Here is a 21,508-nt window from a genome sequence, read left to right on the forward strand (position 1 = left end):
CCTATTTAACTCATAAAAGCTGTGATGATGAAAGTATCCTATACAAGAATTAACCTTTTCGTGACTAATGATGAAAACATTAAAACATGTGTATGTGCCATATACCTGGAGGAACACATACCTGAGTGAGTTTTAGAAACTTTAGCTTAATCACCTCTACATTTCACTACAATTTGCAGCTGAAGCAGAGTAGAAGTGTATCTCAAACATGAGCTTTGGCAAGTTGATTCTAGAAATAGCTTAGATATTCAGAGAGTGTAACTCTAATAATGCAGGAGGAAAAAAATAATTAATAGCAATAATGATAGCAACAATAACAACAACACTGATTATATTACAAGGGAAATGAAAGCAAGAATCCTCCTTAATGTGATAGGGTGTATACAAGGCATTCATCTACTTTTTATAGATATTGATAATGTGGAATTTATCATTCTTCCAGTATACTTTTAGGAAGATGAGCTAAATAACTACCAAAAAATGCATTTAATACTCTGAAGAGGGCAAGCAATCCTCTTGACTTAAACAAGCTCTGAAAATTGCTGACTATATTAAGTTCACAAAGGGAAAGCTTAGAGTTTCTTAAGAAAACTTTGGCCAATTGATTTTTCTTAATCACACCTGACACCCTCCCCTCAAGTTGTATTTTTCTATGATAATGCAAATATCTTGTCCAACAGAGATCTTTTTTGTGCCAAGTTGTTATTTGTATGGCTAGAATAGCACAAACATGCAACATCTTTTCATTAATCAGCCAGGCATATACAAGAAGAATTTAATTCTTTTTTTTCATGTAGGCTTTGGCTGACTTGGATAATTTTTCCCAAACTTTACGTCATCCATCAAATTGTTTTCCAAATATGGGCTGTTTTTCTGTTTTGTTAATTTAATATATTTAATTGTAAGTAGTTTGCTTGTGGTGAACTAAAATTTTATTGCTTAAGCTTTAAATATTGCTTTGAGGTTCTTTTGAGTGGGTGACTTGGATGCAAATTAGAATGCTGCCTTTGCTAAAACATACCACAGCTCCATGGGTCAGAATGAATCACTGCAACATTACATTTTATTTTGCGCAAAATGATGGAAGCACCAACCATTTATATCCACAAGATTTTTTTTTTTTTTACTGAAAGTGTTTCATATGAAATAAAAACTATGAATTCTTTTAGCTATCTTAATTTTCATAATTGAAATATTTCCGTTAAGTCATACTTATCAGCTCTAGAGACAAACATTTTTAGAATGAGCATGATGAGTAGAATTATGAAGAGAGCAGCATTACAACTACTTTGGCTTTTAAGAAACCGACTGATCCTCACTATGTACATTTTCCGTAGGATTAATGAGATATATATTAAATTTTTGTGAGCCAGGTTCTCTATTGATAAATGAGCAGGAAGAACTTAGATATCAAATTTCTCGTAACTAGTTCCTTTTTCATATGAATGTGCCTAAGAAAGAAACATTCATTTTGTCTCATTCACAGATTTCCAAAACACCAGTGACTTCAGAAGCAGACTCAGATGCAGAACACACCCTGAGAAAAGAGTCTTAACATCTTAAGACCTCCTCTCACGCAAAGATCTTGCATGCAAGATTAAATTTCTTGCTGCAGCTCTGGGATATCATTCTTTGCATTTGTTCAAGATGGAAACTTTCAGAACTGGGATTACTATATGAGGTTGGGATTTTTTCTCCAAGTTCTGACCAGACATTGAGTTTCTGATCTTCTGGAACATCAAGTGACTGTACCATGGGGCTAACCCAAGTTCTAGAGAGTGTTTTAAGGCCAATCCCATTTGTTGCGAACTACAAGTGATGGTCAGTCTCCATAAGTAGCTTTGAGCACATTTGTGTACTCTGCAGCCAGCCAGTCATTTGTAGTTCTAAAATGCTGCCTGACTGACCTATTTTTCTCACCGCCTTCAGTGAGAACAGTAAATACAGAGAATCTTCCACAAATTTACTAAAAGTCTTAAAGGAATTCTGTTCTCTTCATTGGGAATATACAACACCCTGCCACAGGTTCCTAGAAATTTAAAGTATATTCTTTTCCTTAATCTGTACACTCTAGCCAAGCTACATGACTTTCATGCTGTTCACCACATTTTTAAAACTGCTACAGTATTTTATAAATTTTATATCCTAAGACATAGTCATTGTAAATAAATTGTAAACCTGACATGCTTGGTTTGATTTTAGTTCTTCTTAAAGACCGGGCATAACTCATGAATATGAGAGACGACACGTTTGGAAACAAATCACTCTATTTGTTCTAGTTGCCTTATACCAGTCTGATCTTATGGACATGCTCTAGTTATCTTCTGGCATTCCCATTTTCACATTTAACTCCTGAAATGTAGTTCTTCAATATACTTGGTCTTGAATGCTTGAAGTAATGAACACAGTCCTAGTTTCCTAATTAATTCAAAGATGATACTTTCAGATATTATATATTTAACGTGCTTAGTTGAAATGAGTCAGGTTAACAAACTAGTGGCTCAATCAGATTTTAAAAACTGAGCTGAATATTACAGCAATGTCCATCCAGGTCTTCACATGACATTCAGACTCATTATGTAGACAGTCAAAAAAAAAGAAAAAAGGTAATTCTTGAAAAGATGGAAAGTAAAACTCTTTCCCAGCTACAATAAGTTTTTACTAAAGAGAAAGCACAGAATGACCATTTTCTTCCTGTAAGAAACCCAGCAGTAGATTCTATTTCTGCACCAGTCCTCTCAGCATTTCACAAAAGCAATTTTGTGCTTTGGAGTTCATAAGTAGGACTCAAAGCTGCTGGAATTTTTCACATACACACACAAAAAGAGCTTTTACACTGATAAATATAATGGGCAATCTCTTTGCTCAGTGATGTGCTCCTATCTAGTAGAATTACTGAGACATGTAGTACTTATGAATATATATTTGAAGAGAAGCTGGCAGTAAGCAGACTTCATTATACCAGTTTAACCTTTTAATCCTTGAAGTGGAATTTTCTTCTGGCTTCTGAGCAAACGTTTAGCATGGCAGGGCACAAAATAGTTCCAAAGAAACAGAATATGTCATTTTTAAAAGTTAATCTATCTAGATTTACTTACAGAAGTGAATCTACCGTAGGGCTGCAAATTAAGATAATACTTCTAATAAATCAGGAATTGACTAATCCTAAAACAGTTGGCTTCCTGAGTGCCTGAGCACACTAAGTATTAATTTATGAAAAAGCAGCTTACTCAAAGCAACTTCATATGGTAATGCAAAGGTAGCAATAACAGCTTTTTTTTCCTGAATTGACTCATCTTGACAGAAGAGATGACTTGACTTCTTATGTAACTTCTCTATTATTGCCAAACTTCTCAGGTATATCTGGCAGATATATGGAAATTTTATGCTGCTTAGATAGGTTATGGTATACACATTGTGATTCTTCTACTTATGCATGTGTAAATCAGCAGGAGCTCAAGCAGTACTGCATTACACTGGTGGAAAACAGTGAAAATAAGAGAATCAGGTAGGGTCTACTGAGGTCCAATAAGATGTCAGTTTAAAGCAACACAGTCTGCAATCTCCAGGGAAATAAATAAATAAATAAATAAACGTTGTTCAGGAAAAGAAAGGAGGCAGACTGGCTGGTAAGCTCTGTTATGATCACGCAGTGGGGAAATGGAAGACCTTTCATGTCTTCTAGCCAAGCACAGTAGAAATAATGAGGAAGGAGTGAGGAGAGGCAATGGGAGTAAGGTTTCTGTAACACTAGTCATCAATGACTTTCTGCAAGCTGAAGTTAAAAACACAAGAGAAGTCTGCAAAAATCTTCCCCAAAAGCTTTGGGTGTGTGTATGCATTTTGAAGCTGCCACACATGCCATTGTGTCCAGACACAGAGATGGAAAACATCCCAAAGGAATAATTATAAGAGGTTTCTTGAGAATCTCCTCCCAAGTATCAATCTTAAATAATGATGCCTTTTAAAATTACATTCTTCGCAGTTCTTCTACTCTAAACGCTAGACAACCAGAAGAGGGTCTCTAAATAGAACTGGAAAGAGAAAGAAAATCTTGAAATTCTTCTTGTCTCTTCTCACAGAGCTTGTTGCCTGGGAACTTTCCTGAGCCTTTTTCTGCCTCCTTTGAGCAATTTTGCCTCTCAGGCTCTGTGGAGAAGTAACAATTCTGATGTGCAGGCATTTGATGTCAGTGATCATCATGGCAATCTCATCTCATTAGCGACTGGTTGGTGCTGAGTTACAGTGAGCCTGACTTTCAAGTCTTTAATACAATTAGAAGAAATTCAGAAGAAAGGACAAGGGAGAGGGCATAGACCTTCGCTGGAATGACAAAAGACTGCAGCTTTGTTCTGAAGTGGTTTAATGTAGCAATTAAAATTCTAGTAAGAAATCCATAGTTTTACTGTGTAGGTAGGAACGTTGGAAAATACTTTTAGAGACCACCAAAATTATATTCATAAAGAAAGTATATTTAAAATTATTTAATGTTCTGTTATATTTAGTTCTCAAATTCCTGAGTAATTGTCCTTTCTGGAATGCCTTCCATTTGGTGTGGGGTACTGCATGAGCTGTATTACCATTATCTTATAGACAGCAACATTTCTGTTATGTACGTGGAGATCTTCTAATAAACACCAAATATACTAGTGTATTGATTTGATTTAATAGAGCATTTTATTATTGTAGCATGAATATACAGGACATTGTCTTTGGCTTGCAAAACTATCAAGCATGAACACTTCTCTCTTTGTGACAGTGGTTAAGCATGCTACTGAATGCTGTCAGCCCTGCTCACTGAGTGGAGAAGCTACCAGGAACTTTGTTAGGGCCTAATGCAGAGTCTGAATATAAAATGTAACTGCATATGCATAAGTGCCTGGTGACATAAACAAACAGAATGGGATGGGAGTGAATGCTACAGGGTTTTTTTTTTTTTGTTTAAGTATATTAACTGTCGCCTTTAAATGCGACAATCTCCCGTCCGTCTGAGACGGCACGGAGGCTCCTCCTGCCTCCGGGCCAATGAGCACTGACACCAATATGAGGATGCTACAAATGGCGTTTATTGTACGTATGCATTCGCTTATATACCTACAGGCATACTGCTATCTCTGCGTCATATCCTTCCTCTTTCCGTGCCATCGCGAGATCTTCCGATCGCCGTTCCCTACATCTCCCCCTCCCCATGCTTTGGCTATGCTATTTGCTTTAAATTGCCGTGTCGCGGGTTAAGCGTTCATAATGTGGGTGTGGGCGGGACCACCCCTTTTCTAGCAGTTGTCTTACCAAGCATCTAAACACTATTTTACATGCTAATATGCCTAGCATGAGCATCAGCAGCAGGCGCAACCCTTCTATTAGTAACTGCCTGGCCCATGGTCCTAGCCCAAGCCAATTACCAGACCAACTATCTAGCGGGTTAGTCATTACGGTAATTTTTTGCATGTGCTCCTTTAGCCATTCTAACTCACTGTGTATTGACCAGCTGTGCTCCGTCAGATTAAAGCAGCACATGCCTTCCACATCTTTACACCCATGACCCTGGGCTAACAGCAGAAAGTCTATGGCTGCTCTACTCTGCAGGACAGCATGTCGTAAGCTATCCATATCTTGTGCCATTTCATACAGTACTTTGGTTGTTACGTTGCTCTGCTTCACCGCCCAACAAGCTAGCTTTCCCAAGGATGCCAAGGCGTGCGCTGTACCAATCTGTGGGATGATTGATGCTCCGATTCGAGATGCCCCTCCCCAGATCTCAACCTTATCATCACACTCGGGACCCAAGCTCGTCAGACTGCGGCGCCTTCGACTCGTTTGATTTGCCATGTTTATCACAGCCATTAGATTGGGCGCAAAGATAGTTAAGCTGCCTAAGTAACAAGGCCCCCCTACAGCACGTCTTGGGATCCCAGGCCACGCCCGGTCCCCACATATCAGGAACATTCCATCAGGGAGGGCCCTAGCCGTCTCATTTACCCAATGGGTCGGCCCTCTTCCTTTTGTTTCCGCCCCCAAAGAGCCGTTACAGTATGATTTTGCGGTATAATCAAACCCCGGTGTGCTTGAGGACACATTGGTCCACCCGGTCCAGTTAAGGTTTCTATAGACATTTATCCCTTGTTGATTATTCCCAAAGTGCACGCATGCCACACCGGTGTAGTTAATTGGTGCTACCGAACCCAGAAGGTCAAGCTCTTGCGGGTCCCAGGGCAATGATGCATTCAGCATGTTCAAGCAGTTACTAATATTGCTTGTGTTTGTGCAATGCTCTCTCAGCTTTGGTAGGTCTACGGTCAAATTCAATGGGACCCCTATTAAGCATGTCTTAAAAGGCTGCCCCGCACCCGCCAGCGTCAGGCAAAATTGCTTATTTCCTGTCCGGTTTGCCCAGGTGAGCCATAGATTGTTACTACCCCATTTCGCTAACGTTGGTTTGCCTTTCACCCCTTGGAGTCCCAGTCCCAGCATCACTACGAGGAGAGCTACTTGGGTTGCTCCCCCTGCCATCTTCTCGGGTTTTCTGGTTACGCGTTCTTCTTGTGGTTTCACGCGCCTTTTCTCATCTGTTCTTCTTCTCCTGTCTGCTGTCTTTGCTGCTAGGAGGGATCATCGGCCATTCAGGGTGGTCCTCCCCTGCAATAAGCTCAGACATTCATTAATTCATCTGACTCTCTGCTTCCTGTCTTGTCCTTGCCCTGAGGTCTGGGCGCACCCACTTTGCAGGGACCCATCTTACCACTTCTCCCTGCCTGACCGCTGCATACCCTCGTCCTTGGGTTACCAGCTGCCACCCCTCTTCCCATTCCCCTTTTTCCGGGATTCGGACCTTTACGTCTGGTCCCTCGTGCATCGCTCGGACCGCCCAATGCTTTTCCGCTGGCGTCTTGTTCTCCTCCCCCCTGGTGAACTGGTTCAGACCAAATAAGGCCCGCATAATTATTTCTGATTGTTTGTGCGCGGGGATCCTTTGTGTATATCCTTCCCCCTCCCCAAGAATCTCGATCCTTTGCTTTAAAGTGCGGTTTGCTCGCTCGACGATGGCCTGACCTGTGCTATTATAGGCAATACCGTGCACTAGCTTAATTCTCCACCGTACGGCCCATTCTTTCGTGCTTTGCGCTGTGAAACACGTGCCGTTGTCTGTTTTAATAGTTTCTGGGGCACCCAGCCAGGCCATTGCCGTGTGCCAATGCAACTGTGCCGCCCGCGCTGTGACTCGTTTATGTTGGGTCGCCACGATGATACCGCTGTGTGTGTCCACTGTGACAGCCAGCCAGGGCCGTGGTCGAAGTCGCTGGCACATTGTGAAGTCCGTTTGCCATATTTGGTTTCCTTTCAGCCCCCTGGGGTTGATGCCGGCGCCCCACAGGGGGGGTTTTTGGCAATACGGGCAAGCCGCAACCACTTCACGAGCCGTGGTGAGGGGGATGTTGCAGCTTTTTGCCAGTGCTTTTGCACCAACATGGAGAAGGTCGTGCACCTGCCTTGCTTCTGCGACTGTCCACACACCTTTGGCCGCTTGATCGGCTTTATTGTTGCCCTCTTGGTATACTCCTTGGATTGCCTCATGACTCCGAACATGAATAACGGAGGCAGTGGCCCGCCGCTGTTGTAGGGCTTCTTCTAGCATTAGCGCAATGGGCGACCCGGCCCATCCGGGATACGACATGTTGTGTAATGATTTAAAGACGAACATGGAGTCTGTCACTACATTCAAATGCTCTTCTGGCCACATTTGCAATGCCTGCACCACAGCTCGGGCCTCTAGATGCTGTACGCTACTGTCCGGCTCGCTGATCTTCACTTGGTGCCGTTGGGCCTTTTGATCTTGCCACACAACGACCGCTGCCCTGGTCACCGATGACGCGTCGGTGAACACTGTGCGCCCTGGTGCAGGTCGCTGTAGCACTCGGGCTTTCAGATGGGGCCGAAGGACGGAGAGGTGTGTATACATCTCCAGCACAGGCGATAACCTGATTGTTCCCGGGAATCCTTCTAAAGCTATTGCTATACTATCTTGTTTCTGGACCACGCTGTCCCATTGACTCCTTTTTACCGGCAGGTAAATGGACTCAGGCTCCTTCGCGAAGTGCCGAACGGCGGTGGTCAGTCCCTTCTGTATCATCTGTGCCAACGCTGTTACGATTGTGACGTATGCCGTACTTATTTGGTTCGACACTATCCACCATACGACTTCCGGACGCTCCGGCGCCCCTTGTCCTAGAACGCCTATGGCTCCTGTTCTTGTAACTGCCACGTACAGATTGATTGGTCTGGCCGGGTCGTATCTCGTTACTCCGCCCTTTGCCATGAGATCTTCTATTTTTCGGAGGGCTTCTAACGCGTTCGGCGTCATCTGCCTCGGTTCCCATGGTTTGTGGCCCTTGAGCAACTCGAACAGTGGCTCCATCCACTCCTTGGGAATACCTATCAGCCCTCGCAGCCATTGGAGAGCTCCAACCAATTGCTGTACATCATGCAACGTCCGTATCTCTCTATTGAGCTTTATCGGCTGTGGGACCACAGCTCTGGGGAGGATGGTGGTTCCCAGATAGTCGACAGATTCTCCCCTTTGCGTCTTCGCTTTCTGGACGTACAATCCCGCTTCACTTAGGCAGTTAATTACTGCCTGTTCTGCCTGATCGGTTTCTTGCTGGGTCTCTGCGGCTATTAGGAGGTCGTCCATGTAATGGATGATAAGCGCGCGCGGGAGCTGTGCCCTTACCGGCTGCAATACCTTAGCCACTGCCGCCTGACAAATCGTAGGTGAATTCTTCATGCCCTGCGGGAGCACTGTCCATTGATATCGCGCTGCTGGCTCCTGCAGATTCTCTGAGGGCAGTGTGAGGGCAAATCGAGCTTTGTCCTGAGGGGCTAATGGTATAGAGAAAAAGCAATCTTGGATATCCATCACCACCACTGGCCAATTCTTTGGTATTGCTGATGGTAGTGGCAACCCCGGCTGGAGGGCACCCATCGCTTCCATCTGCTGATTTACCGCTCGTAGGTCATGCAGTAATCGAAATTTAGACTTGTCCTGTTTGTGTATCACAAATATAGGAGTGTTCCAGGGACTGTGGCTTTCCTCCAGGTGTCCCTGCTCTAGTTCTCTACTTACTATTTGTCGGGCAGCCGCCAATTTGTCCCCTGTCAATGGCCACTGCTCTACCCACACAGGCTCATTGGAGCACCATGTCAGCGGGACAGCGAAATGAGCCCCGAGGAGGTAGGCAGTGGCCCTTACCCTAAATTTGTCAGGTGAAAGCCGCTTTGCGATAAGGCATCTCGCCCTAACAATGGTTCCCCTATGGCAGTTATGTACGGCCGCACACGGATGATCTGAGCAGGCCTATCCGGGTCCTCCAATACAATTGTGATATCGGTTTCAGAAATCATAGCCTCCGCCCTGCCTCCCACTCGATCTAACGAGCTTGCCACTTTTGCTGGCCAACTCGATGGCCACAACCACGAGGGCACACATGTAACATCTGCCCCCGTATCTAGCATCATTATTAAGGGGATGCTAGGAGGACCCGCCCCTGGTGGGCCTATCAGATGCGCTCTTACTCGGGGTCTCTTCTCACACCCTAAGACCAGGGCCACGCGGGGTTTCCCTTCAGAGTTTGGTCGCTGGAGCTGTCCATCAGCGGTGTGTTGTTGTTGACGGGGGCTACTTGAGGCCGGCTCACCGGGGAGGGGTGGCCCCTTACTTGCCCTCCCCGCTTCTCGTTTCCCGGCCGCCGACAATCTCGTGCTCTGTGTCCTGGTTTTCCACAGGCCCAGCATCTAAGGCTCCCCATACCCCTTGTTGGGCGCGCGTAACTTCCCTTATTCGTGCACTGTGCTCTCAAATGGCCCATTCGCCCGCAGCCAAAGCATGGGCCTCCTTTTGGACCTCCTCTAGCTCTAACCTCCGGCATTGCCATAACTGCTGCAGCAATCTGTAGGGCTGTGGTCTTGTCCCGGTGTTCTAATACGTACTTGATCGTCTGCCCTAGACTTGCTCCCTTAGGCGCTGTTCTTAGGATTTCTTTTGTCAACTCGTTGCCCTGCTGTTTGATACATTCCAACATCACCGCTCCTTTTGCAGCGTCTGGTAAAGATGCAAGTTCTACTGCTTTCAATAGCTGTTGTACCGTCTTTGGGTGGAGGGGCACCCATTCCACTGCCCCCCCCCCGGGGGCAACTCATACTGGGAAGGCCCCTATTGGCGCACGAAACTTGAGGCCACTCAGGGCACATTCCGTAGCTATCAGTTTCCAGTCCGTTAGAGGAATTTCTTTTCCCCCTCCCGCTTGGGCGGAACCTGCTGCCTCTAATAGCCCTCTTTGTTTAGCTGCTGCCTCTAATAGCCCTCTTTGTTTAGCTATTTCCTCTTCCAGAGCTGTAAGCAGCATAAACATCTGCTCCATATCTCTTGTGACTTTCTTCCCCTTTTTTCCTTCCGCATCTGACTGCGGCGGGGAACTCCGCCCTAGTTGCTGCATCTTCATCGTTATTCCTTCTAAGGGGTCAGAGTCTGTGCCTGAGTCTTCAGTCTCCTCCTTCCGCAGTGCTGGTCGACGCCCACTCCTCTCTCGGCCAGCGCCATCTTTCCCCGGGTGCAGCACCCTCGGTCTTTCCCCTGCTTCCTCTCTTCTTTCGTCTTCCCACTGCACCCGAATTATGGCCCCCGGCAGCCAGTCTTGGGGATCATCCACTATAAGCGGTCTTTCCTTTTCTTCTGCCTCTTTCACATTCACCTTGCTTTCTTTTCCTCTACCCGCCACTGGCTTTCACATATCTCGGTCTCCACAAAGGTCTCCTGGTTCTCCCCCTTCCATCGCCCTCATCTCTTTCCACGGGTACCATGGCGGTGGCGGAGAAGAGGGCATTATTGGGTAAGCCTCTGGAGTTTTTGCCTCCCCCTCTCCCCGCTCTGGTCCCTGATAAACCGCCTCCTCCTTTATGTCTGTTTCCACACTCTCCGTTCTCACTTCATCCCCAACTATCGCCTCTCCCTCTATCACCTCCGTTCGCTCCTCTGTGTTCGCTGCTGTCTGTGTCGCCATTTCCGCGGACATGTGCAGCACCGCGCGAGCAGCCTGCCAGGTCTCACGCTCCTCCCTAGTCCTTTGTAAAATGGTCATTACATCTCCCCATGTCTTGAGCTCTGCAGCCTTCTTCGTGGCCATAGCTCTCTGAGCGAGCGCTCGAGTGCATTTCTCCCAGTTAGAAGGGGAAAGAATGTCCCCTGGTCTAACTATCGCTCCTTCTTTCAGGAGCCGCCCGACACAGTTCGCAACTGCATCCGCTCTCATAGAGAGCCCCCATTCCCGGGCACCCACGCGTACAACCTTAACTACCGCGTCCATGATCCGGATCCTCTCGACCGCCTGCGGTCTGCCGTCTCAGCTATCACGTCGGGGTCACCACTTGTCGCCTTTAAATGCGACAATCTCCCGTCCGTCTGAGACGGCACGGAGGCTCCTCCTGCCTCCGGGCCAATGAGCACTGACACCAATATGAGGATGCTACAAATGGCGTTTATTGTACGCATGCATTCGCTTATATACCTACAAGCATACTGCTATCTCTGCGTCATATCCTTCCTCTTTCCGTGCCATCGCGAGATCTTCCGATCGCCGTTCCCTACAATTAACCCATTCATACATTTAGGAAATTAAATAATCTGATTCTGAGATTGAACCCACTGTGTCGAACTCTGAGGCATGTGTGAAAAACAGAAAATCATAAGGCTGTTAAGGAATCTCTGTACCCTTTTTTCATGTATGAACGTAGTATGCGTTGGAATCACGAAGCAATGGAACATACACAGTGGAACAACAGGTCCAGGAAATCTTATTTACAATGTGAATATCTCAAAGACAAGAAAATGTAAGGAAAGTCCCCCCATTTAGGCCAAACAGAACAATAACAGATTTGCCGAAAGTAACACACTGAAGGTCATGGTAGAACTGGCTCTACCTTGTATATCTTAAGCCTCAAGAAGATGTTAGTTTTGCGAAAGAAATAGTATGGAGGAGGTGTTACTTGAGATGCCAACAATCAAAAACAGCATCAGAAAAAGCTACAGAGTTGTGGTGTTTTATAGCAAAGCAAAGTAATACTGTATGGTGTTGCAATGGGCACAGCTGATCCGCTTGCCTTTAAATTGAGGGAGATTATTGTGCTTTATCAATAACAAATCTTCATATGTATACCATTGATTTCTTTCTTCATTTGGAGAAAAAAGGATATCTGCTACTACGCTAAATGCACAGATACTCACTCAAAGCAGTAAGTTTAGCAGATTTCCATGCAGCAGACCGCAGTAACGAGTGGTGGGAATGCTTGTTTTTTTGGTGGGAGGGAGAGGAGGAAAGAGAAAAGGTTGTGCTATGTTGACCTTCACCTAGCAAGCTTAATCTACTGACTGAATACAAACAGAAGTATCAAAATGCCCATGTAACTAGTACCACCACAGCTAGACTACTTTAATTGCTGTACTAGCTGAGCCACTCTCCAACGTAGACCTGTCCTGGCCTTTTCTGTTCCTTGCTTCTAAATTAATGTCCTTTTCATGTTTTCCTGTCTACCTGATTTACATCACCCTTTACTCACTGCTCTTTTTCCCTCACTATCTTATTCTAGCCTAATGTTTAATCAATCAATAAATACCTTCTTGCATAATGCTGTGATTATGTATATTTTCTTCATTGGATTTTTTTTAATGGCATGCTAAAACAGACATTAATTTCTAATTTGCTGTCCTTTATTAACCTTGCGTCTTTGGAGCCATTAGAATAGAAGGTCTGAGGCAAGAGACAAAAATGATTACTGAAGAGACTGAGAAGACAAACTGCTGAATTTAATTGAGAGAAGAAATGAATAAGACATGAGAAATGGGATAACAGCTAATAAAGATAATGAATGCACAAAGACAATAAATCAGATATTTCTACATACCTGTTCCTTCACAAAATGCAAAGGGGAAAACTTGAAATCTGATAGGAATTTTTCATTTTATACAGTTAATCTAAGGAACTCATGGACACAAGTATCTCAGACACTAAGATAACATGAAACTATCAAAATGATAAATAGATTAAGACTGTAAAAATGAAATAGGGCATTCATGATTCAAGAGAGAAACCAACCACAGTCTGCTGAGAATTTGAAGAAAATTTCCCTGTTTGATTATTTGTAAACTCAAGTTTTGATTTATTTTGTCTTGAAATAAAATCCTTTGTAAAGAAAATATAATGCAATCCCCATTTGCAGAAAAAGAATTTGAATAGCATTAAAAAAATCTTAAACTGATTTTTGTTTTCTTAACATAAGAATCAGTAGTCTTTGTGAATTGAAGCTTAACCTAAATCTGTACTCTGTACCGATGACTGTTTTGTGCTCTTTTTATTTTCATTTGATTCACCTTTAAATTAAGGGAAAAAGGAAAGTTGCTTCACATAATGGCACAGTCGACCTCTGCCAGAAGGTGACTTTGTACTACACTATTCCCCAAATACTCATTTACAATGTTAAGTTGTCTGCCGGCTTAAGTAAATGTATTCTAATTTATTTGAACTTGACAGAATGCTTCACACTGATAGACAGCTAGCTGAGGAGCCTAAAAGTGTTTGGAAGAAAAACTTAAGAACTTTCCATTTGTTTTCATTGCTGGGGGAGTAAAAAATTATACATACATAGATATATACCTATATACCTACATACGTGAATATATATTAGTAAGTTTATCTTTTACTTCAGTACAGTGAGAGGGTTTATAACTCATCTGACCTGAAAAATAACTTTCTAGATCACAACAGAAAGCCTCCCCAAAAAAACTAAATGAAAAGGTTTATGTGATTATAGAATCTGTGAGGCCGCAAGAAGACAGAAAAGCTTTTTCCCCTCTGTCTGGCAGATGGAGGAATGGAAAAACTTGAAACAAAACAACCAAATGTCAAGTTTTCAGGTTCTGACCTCTTACATCACATTCCAGAGTGAAAAAGCTCAAACCCTGTTAAAGGAAACCTTAAATCTCCTTTCTTAAATGTTTCCCTATTTAAAGTGCTTGGTCTGAAAGCTGTTAAAGATATTCCACAACTGTTCACATATTTTGTCCAAATTAGTTATTTGGTTCCAAGATGAAGTGCAGATATACTGTACTAAAAATAAATAATTTTTAAAAAATTGACTGTATGGTTTTAGTCCAAATCAGACTGTTTATTTGATACACAGAAACGTGTATCAAATGGATATGGTCAATGTCTGTACATGTTGTGCTTGTGTATTTATCACTGTTGACTTATAAAACACTAACTTAACTTAAACTTCAAATATGTAATGTAATGTAAATGTTCTTTGCAATCCAAATAGCAGCGTAATTTTATCTTGCAGAAGAAATCTTTGTCATTAGAGACATGGCTTTTGATTATACTGGCAAAATAATTTTGAATTCATCACTCTTTGTTGTATTGAACAATCTATAATTATCTCCCTAATTAATTTAAAAAGTAATTATATTTTTCCCTCTGTAATATAAAACAAAAAGGCAACTTTGAATTACTAATTTAGTGGGGGGGGGGGGAAACAGCCAGTAAGTATGTAAAGCAATTTGAAATCATTTTACTTATTAACTCTCCTCAAGGAATCTGTCATTTTAGAAGATATTTATCAGATATTAATAACATTTTAAGTGATAATCCTGTAAACACCGACCTAGGTGGATAATTTTATACTCTGGCTGATATGGGTAAGCATTTAGGGGATTTAGTGCTCTGTTTCCTGTAAACAAGAAAAATAACACTTGTAATGATTTATAACAAGAAAGTTATGCTTAGTTGTTTGATGTAGCTTATAACTTTTAGAAATGATCTAAATTGTAAATTGGCATCAAAAAATCTATGGGACCTGATGAAGGATCCATTGGGGATGGAGTAATAAGGGGAGGGGAAAAGCTCTCTCTTAACATAGAATTCAGCGTGACAGTGTGTTGATAATCCCCAAACAGACTGAAAATGTACAGAAGAGAGAGGTTCAGTGACTGCAAAAGAAGTGTGTCATTACCTTGTTCAGATCTAGAATGAAGCAATGCAGGACACCATAAATTTGGAGGGAAAAGGTAAAAAGGTGCCCCACAGCTATGGCACATTTTGCATATGATATGATCAGATCAGATGGGAGAGTTGAATCCTAAAAGTCTACGCTATGCACATAATCTCCCCTATCATGTTTGAGAAGTATTAGGTATCTTAGGATGAATCTAAAATGCCCACCAAAATCAAAGAGGGTTCTGCTGGAAGCAGCACTGAGTTGAGTAGCATGGAGTCAAGGAAGACAGAGATGAATCTTAAATCCAGGCTTTCAGGGTCTTTGGTCTGGACTGTACTATGTTACTTCAGAAGAATTCTAGCCCTTCACAGAATCACAGAATAGCTGATGTAGGCCAGGAGATCATCTGGTCCAACCCCCCTGATCAAGCAGGATCACCTAGAGCAGGTTGCCCAGGACCACGTCCAGTCAGGTTTTGAATATCTCCAAGGATGGAGACTCCACAACCTGTCATAATGTTAAACCACCCTCACAGTAAAGTGTTTTCTTGTGTTTAAATAGAAACTCTTGTGTTTCAGTTTGTTCCCATTACCTCTCTTCCTGTCACTGGGCACCATTGAAACAAGTTTTGCCCTGTTCTCTTGACATTCTCCCATGAGATATTCATATGCATTGATAAGATCCCTCTGAGCCTTCTCTTCTCCAGGCTGAACAGTCCCAGTTCTCTCAGCCTCTCCTCATATGAGAGATGCTCCAGTCCCTCAATCTTCTTTGAGGCCCTTTGCTGGACTCCCTCCAGTAAATCCAAATCTTTCTTGTACTGGAGAGCCCAGAATTGGACACAGTTCTCCAAATGTGGTCCCCCAAGCAGGGGGGAAGCATCACCTCCTTCAGTCTGCTGGCAGCTCTCTGCCTAATGTGGCCCAAAGTACAATTGGCCTTCTTTGCCACAAGGGCACTTGTTGGCCCATGTTCAGCTTGTTGTCCATGAGGACCTCTAGGTCCTTCTCTGCAAAGTTGCTCTCCAGCTGGCTGGCCACCAGCCTGTACTGGTGCATGGGGCTGTTACTCATTTTGCACTTCCCATTTTTGAGCCTCACAAGGTTCCCCCACACCCATTTCACTAGCCTGTTGAGGTCCCTCTGAATAGCAGCATCTGGTGTATCAGCCACTCCTGCCAGTTTTGTATCACCTGTAGACTTGCTGAGGGTGCATTCGGTCCTGTCATCCAAGTCATTAATGAAAATATTAAACAGGATTAGCCCCAGTATTGATCCCTGGGGGGGACACCACTAGTGACTGGCCTCCATCTGGACATTGTGCCGCTGATCGCAACTCTCTGACCCCAGCAGTTCAGTCAGTTTTCAATCTACCTCACTGACCACATACTGTGCCTGCACTTCATTAGCTTGTCTATGAGGTTATTATGGTGTCATGGTATGGGAGATGGTGTCAAAAGCCTTACTAGCAGCTCCATAGAGCACAGAGAGTTAAGGTGTTTCTTTCTCCTTTCCTAGCTTACAAAGAGCCTTGAAACTGTTATTGAAGAGTTTAGACCACCCTGATCAAACAGTTAAATACAGATAATTTGTCACGTTTTGGAGAAAAAATACGTATTTTTCAATATGCAGGAAGAGTGGGCCAAAAGTCTTGGCTCTTGTGGCTCACAAACCGTCTCTATATTGTTAAAAACATGTATTCAATCATATAAGCTTACACAGATCTGAAATTATATGCCTATAAGACAGAGATGAACTTATCTCTTTTCTACCTAAACCAGCCTTCTCTGGACCATAGTAGGCAGAAGTTCTCAAAATAGCACTCACAGTTGCAAGGGGTACACAGCACTTCTGAGCTGAGTCTCCAGTCCAGCTGCAGAAGGGAAATCCAGAGCTCAAACCGCGACTACCAGACAAAAGATGTGGATACTGATATTTTAGAGATGTAGAGCCTGTTATTCTATCCAGTTATTTTACAAAGTAAAAAGGACTATCATCTTGCAGTAAGAGTAGAGGCTTTTATAGACAACAGGCAGATATACAACAGAAAGGTACCAAACCCACAGAAATAGGAGACAATTCTAGTCAGAGTGACAGGATATAGTCATGGCATACCAGCTGCCCTAATTACTGAGTGAGTTTATGTTTTGTTGAGTCAATATAACACCAGAAAGAGTTTAAGAGAATGCTTTGAAAGAGGCGTGAACATTTGTAAAAATGTTTTTGTTTCCTGTTTTATGTAAGTAACTGTCATGGCAAATCTGCAAATAATCTTCTACTCAGCTTAAGAATCCAAAAATACAGCAGATGACTGACTGTTTGAACCATCCCCTAGTAGTTTCAATCCTCTTTAATTACACCAGAGAGTTGATTTCTTTAAAAAAAAATGGGGTCAGATTCAAACTAAATCATCACGTACAAAAATGAAAGGGACAGAAATATAACTGGAGCAGATGGCACTGAAGGCATCATGGTCTGAGAACAGCCAAAGAGTTACTGGTTTAATATAAATGAATATTGAAATACACCCGGCAAATATTACAAGACTATGAATAATCAGAGTTGAGGAAATTATTATGAGTCAAAAGTCAAAAAGAACCTGTGAGATACTAGAGCTGAAGGTAGAAATTACTTTTATAAACTAAAGCAAGAATCTTATTTTGATGCTTTTCTGTTTTTCAGTTTGTAGGGTATCTTATAAAAATGCTAAATTACATTTATGCTGCAGTTTGCATGATGTTTTATTTTGCCAACAATGTTGCAATTCCATATGTGTTGGCAACTGGTGTATTTCTTCTTGCCTAGTTTACCAACATTGCCACATCTTTTTTTCTTTCCCTGTGACCAACTGTTTCCCTCCTCTTTCCTCCCTCCTGAAAATAACAAATAGTTTCAGTATTGAAGGTTCTTTTTTTTTTTTTTTTTTTTTTTTTTTTTTTTTTCCTGTATGGGAGAATGTAATACAATATGCTGGTTGTGTTCAAGTAAAATATAACATACACATTTTCTTCATCCCTGAGGAGTCTTCTCATCACATGTCATAATCTCAGTCCTGTAATCTTTTCCCTTTAGCTTCCTTGGGAGTTCCACGTGTAGAAACTTGCATCAGCATACATGAAAGTAAAGGATAGTGTCAACATTCATAGTGTAGTTCCAGGCATAACTGCATCACTGCAATTTGTTGTTAACATTCAACAGAGGGTTTCCTTTGGTCTGAAATTTGGCGTGCAATATTGCAGTTTAGGAGCACATTTTAGAAGTGTGAGAATAGATAGGATCATTTGGGTAGCCATGAGTAAACCAGATTAAAAAATCAGCTTTTACAGATAATACTTTTTCAAAACTCATAGTCAAGGCAAAAAATGTGCATCAAAATAGATACTCAGTATTTACAAAAGAAAAAGTAAAAATAATAAGATATAACTTTCAATGTACTTTCATTTTCAAAATCCAAATTTGGATCTAAAAAGCTAGATTCTAGTTTGTTCCTGTTCCAGAGAAAATAAAAGAACAGAGTAAACATCTTCTGGTGCTCTTAATAGACTCCTTTGACTTGCTTTGTTTTGTGTGGACCTACTAGTTCCTCACTCCATGAATAACTAGAGATGCAAAAGACATTGCTGCAGTACCTAACTACTGTCCACCACAACTGAGCTAGAAAGGGCACAAAATATATTTCAAAACTTGTCATGCATCCAAAAGCAAAGTAATTTTTACCTAAAGATTTTCTGAATTCTCCTCAGCTGAATCCTCTTGATTAAGCCTGTCTTTCACTTACTCTGCTGTGCAAGAATAGCATGTCCCTATTCCTTACCTCTGCAAAAGTCTTTCTAAACCATTATCCAAGACTAAGAGAAAATGGATGAGATGTTTTGGAACATGGAACATAGGATAGATGGAGCAATATATTTATACCCTTTTTGACCTTAAACATCTCTCCTGTGATCTGTAGAGGTTATTTTACCCTCAGAACAAAACCTGGAATTTATATCTTCAGTAACTACCTTCACACGGCAAGGCTTCCCCATATTATGAACTTTACCTATTTGGCATGATACAGATACTTATGAAGAAATCCAATATTAGGCCACGATATTGCATTTCCTTTCAAGCTTGTATAAAGTCAGTTAGTTTTCCAGCTCATACTATTCATATCTAAGCCAATGCAAACAAAACTTGGAAGGAGAACCCTATGACTATGTTGTGGGTGACAGGCCTGGCGAGTCGTGCCCGACCATCTTGTGCCCCAGGTTGTTCAGGTCAGAGGCCCTGCTGAAGCAGGGTGGAGCTGTTTTCCAGCCTGCACAGCTTGATTTCATTCCTGTGGAAACTTGGATATGACAAGGAAAGGCAGGACTGTGCACCTTGATTGTACCTTGACATGCAGTCAGATCACAGATAAGCTGTACACCTAGCCTTAGGAAATGGGGGGCACTCCTGGGGTCCCACAGGGCATGACAAAGACTGGTCTAGAGTTTGTTGGCACATGTCAATCAGGTTTATTTCTTTGCTGACCTTATTTATTTATTTATTTCAGCTTTTGTCCATTTGAAATACATTCTTCAAGAATGCAGGCATTTTTTCTGTCACATTTTCCAATGCAGTTAAAAGTGATGTCAAAAAGAAATGGCAGAACCTGAAATGTTATTGCACTTCCTGTCATTTAATGGTAAATGTATGTAGTCAAACCACAAATTCATTTTTGCTATTAATCTTGGCTATTTATTCATTTGAAAAAAGTGAAATACGGCTTGACACATATGGTTATTTCTATATTAGTGAAATCTGATCCCTTTAGAAGAGAGACACTACAGAGAAAAGAATTTCGTATAGTAGTGATGTTTTTTTAAAGAAAATCTCATGTTTGCTCTCATAGCTTGTAGTCTATTGTATCAGTCACTCACTTCTGCTTGCATGAAACCAACACAACTCTTACTCAAGAAAAGATGTATCAGTTCATTATTAAGCCATATATGGACTTTTTCTAGTACTATATCCAAAATATTTTCACTCGTGATTCAATCCAGGTGGGGAAAAATACATTATCTGTATACCAAACTACAAAATAGATCTCTAGTTCTTCTGACACAAATAGCTGATTAAAATACATCAGGGTAGAGATGGTGAGAAATACTTCATATTTTTCTTGGACAAACAAAGTCATTTCCATCATTTCATATTTTATATTTTTTTTACATTGACTACTTTCCAAAATAAATTCATTATCTGCAGATCTAAAATTGAATTAAAAAATCATAAAACTGGAATTAAAAGTTTCAGTATGACTGAAATGTGTTGGTAGACCTGGATCCTTGGGGGTTTTAATTTGCTTTGAAGGACTTTTGAAATGTTTCTGTTTTGTTTTGGAACAAGAAAAGACATGAAAATAATGGAAATTTTTTGTGAAATGAAAAATCTGGTTCCTGCCCAGTCTACTTCAGTTCTTCCTCATCTAAAATCTTATTATTTTACACAATGCAAGTTCACTAAGTTTCTTTGTCCCTTAAGTGCCTTCAATTACCTCATCTTTTGCTTCAGAATATTCTTGATCTCTGCCACAGTCATCCAGGCCTGGCTTTGGGTTTTATTGAGGCTTTCAGCCCCTTCAAAACTCACACGAGAGGAGCTGTCTCTGATTGCCAGATGGGTTTACAGTTGGTAGGCACAAAGAAAACAGAATAAGAGATAATCTGACTTCCAGCCACTTTTTGTGCAATCGCAACTATTGCAACTACTCCATGTCTCAGTGATGAGGCAAAGGAAAGAATAACTACCTTGCTTTGTTTCCTTAGTTGTCACAAAATTGCTGTGATGGTTTGGAGGGGGTAGAAAATAAATATATATATATATATATATATATATTTCAGGGGAGGAAGATAAGAAACAACTGAAACGGAAGGAAGAAAGGAAGGAAAATATAGAAAGAAGACATTGAAGGAAAGCAAAGACTGATATTAACGTGGCTGCCATTGAAGAATGCTAGTGTTTTAAGGTCATGCTAGAGCCACTGATACCCAAGAGGACTTGAACACGTTGCATTATTTATGAGAAATTGTAGTATTTGAATATAAACAACAAGAAACAAGGATCTTTAAACTCTGACTTGAAGCTCTGTTCATAATTTCTTATTCTTTCCTCAGGTGAAGTTGGATTGTTTATATATCTATTCTTCCCTAGCCAAAATGTTGTGTCCTGTTGAAGCCATTCTTTACAAATGAATTGTACACCCTTGACCACAGAGATTTACTGGACAGTTGAAATACCAACAGACCATTCATTAGCTGAAGGGGTAGGAAAGATTCAGCAGTTGAAATACCACTGGATCATACATTTCATAAAAATATCTTATGTAGTTTAAATAGTAAGTATTGTTTAAGATAATATTGAAATCTGTATGGTCGAAAAAGGTCTGCATATTCATACTGCTTTTTAGTGTATAATCCGTCCAATCTTTAAATAAATCTTTAAAT

At 41.7% G+C, this 21,508-nt stretch overlaps 1 protein-coding gene across 1 annotated transcript; it reads right to left on the reverse strand.

The window, feature by feature from the left end:
• Positions 1 to 5,111: 5,111 nt before the first annotated feature.
• Positions 5,112 to 6,510, reverse strand: LOC135327943 (uncharacterized). Its single transcript, XM_064509791.1, has one exon. The coding sequence runs from the start codon at positions 6,508 to 6,510 to the stop codon at positions 5,212 to 5,214; it is 1,299 nt and encodes a 432-aa protein (XP_064365861.1). The 3' UTR covers positions 5,112 to 5,211.
• Positions 6,511 to 21,508: the final 14,998 nt, after the last annotated feature.

This window comes from Dromaius novaehollandiae, chromosome 1, assembly GCF_036370855.1.
Source record: "Dromaius novaehollandiae isolate bDroNov1 chromosome 1, bDroNov1.hap1, whole genome shotgun sequence".
Classification (NCBI taxonomy): domain Eukaryota; kingdom Metazoa; phylum Chordata; class Aves; order Casuariiformes; family Dromaiidae; genus Dromaius; species Dromaius novaehollandiae.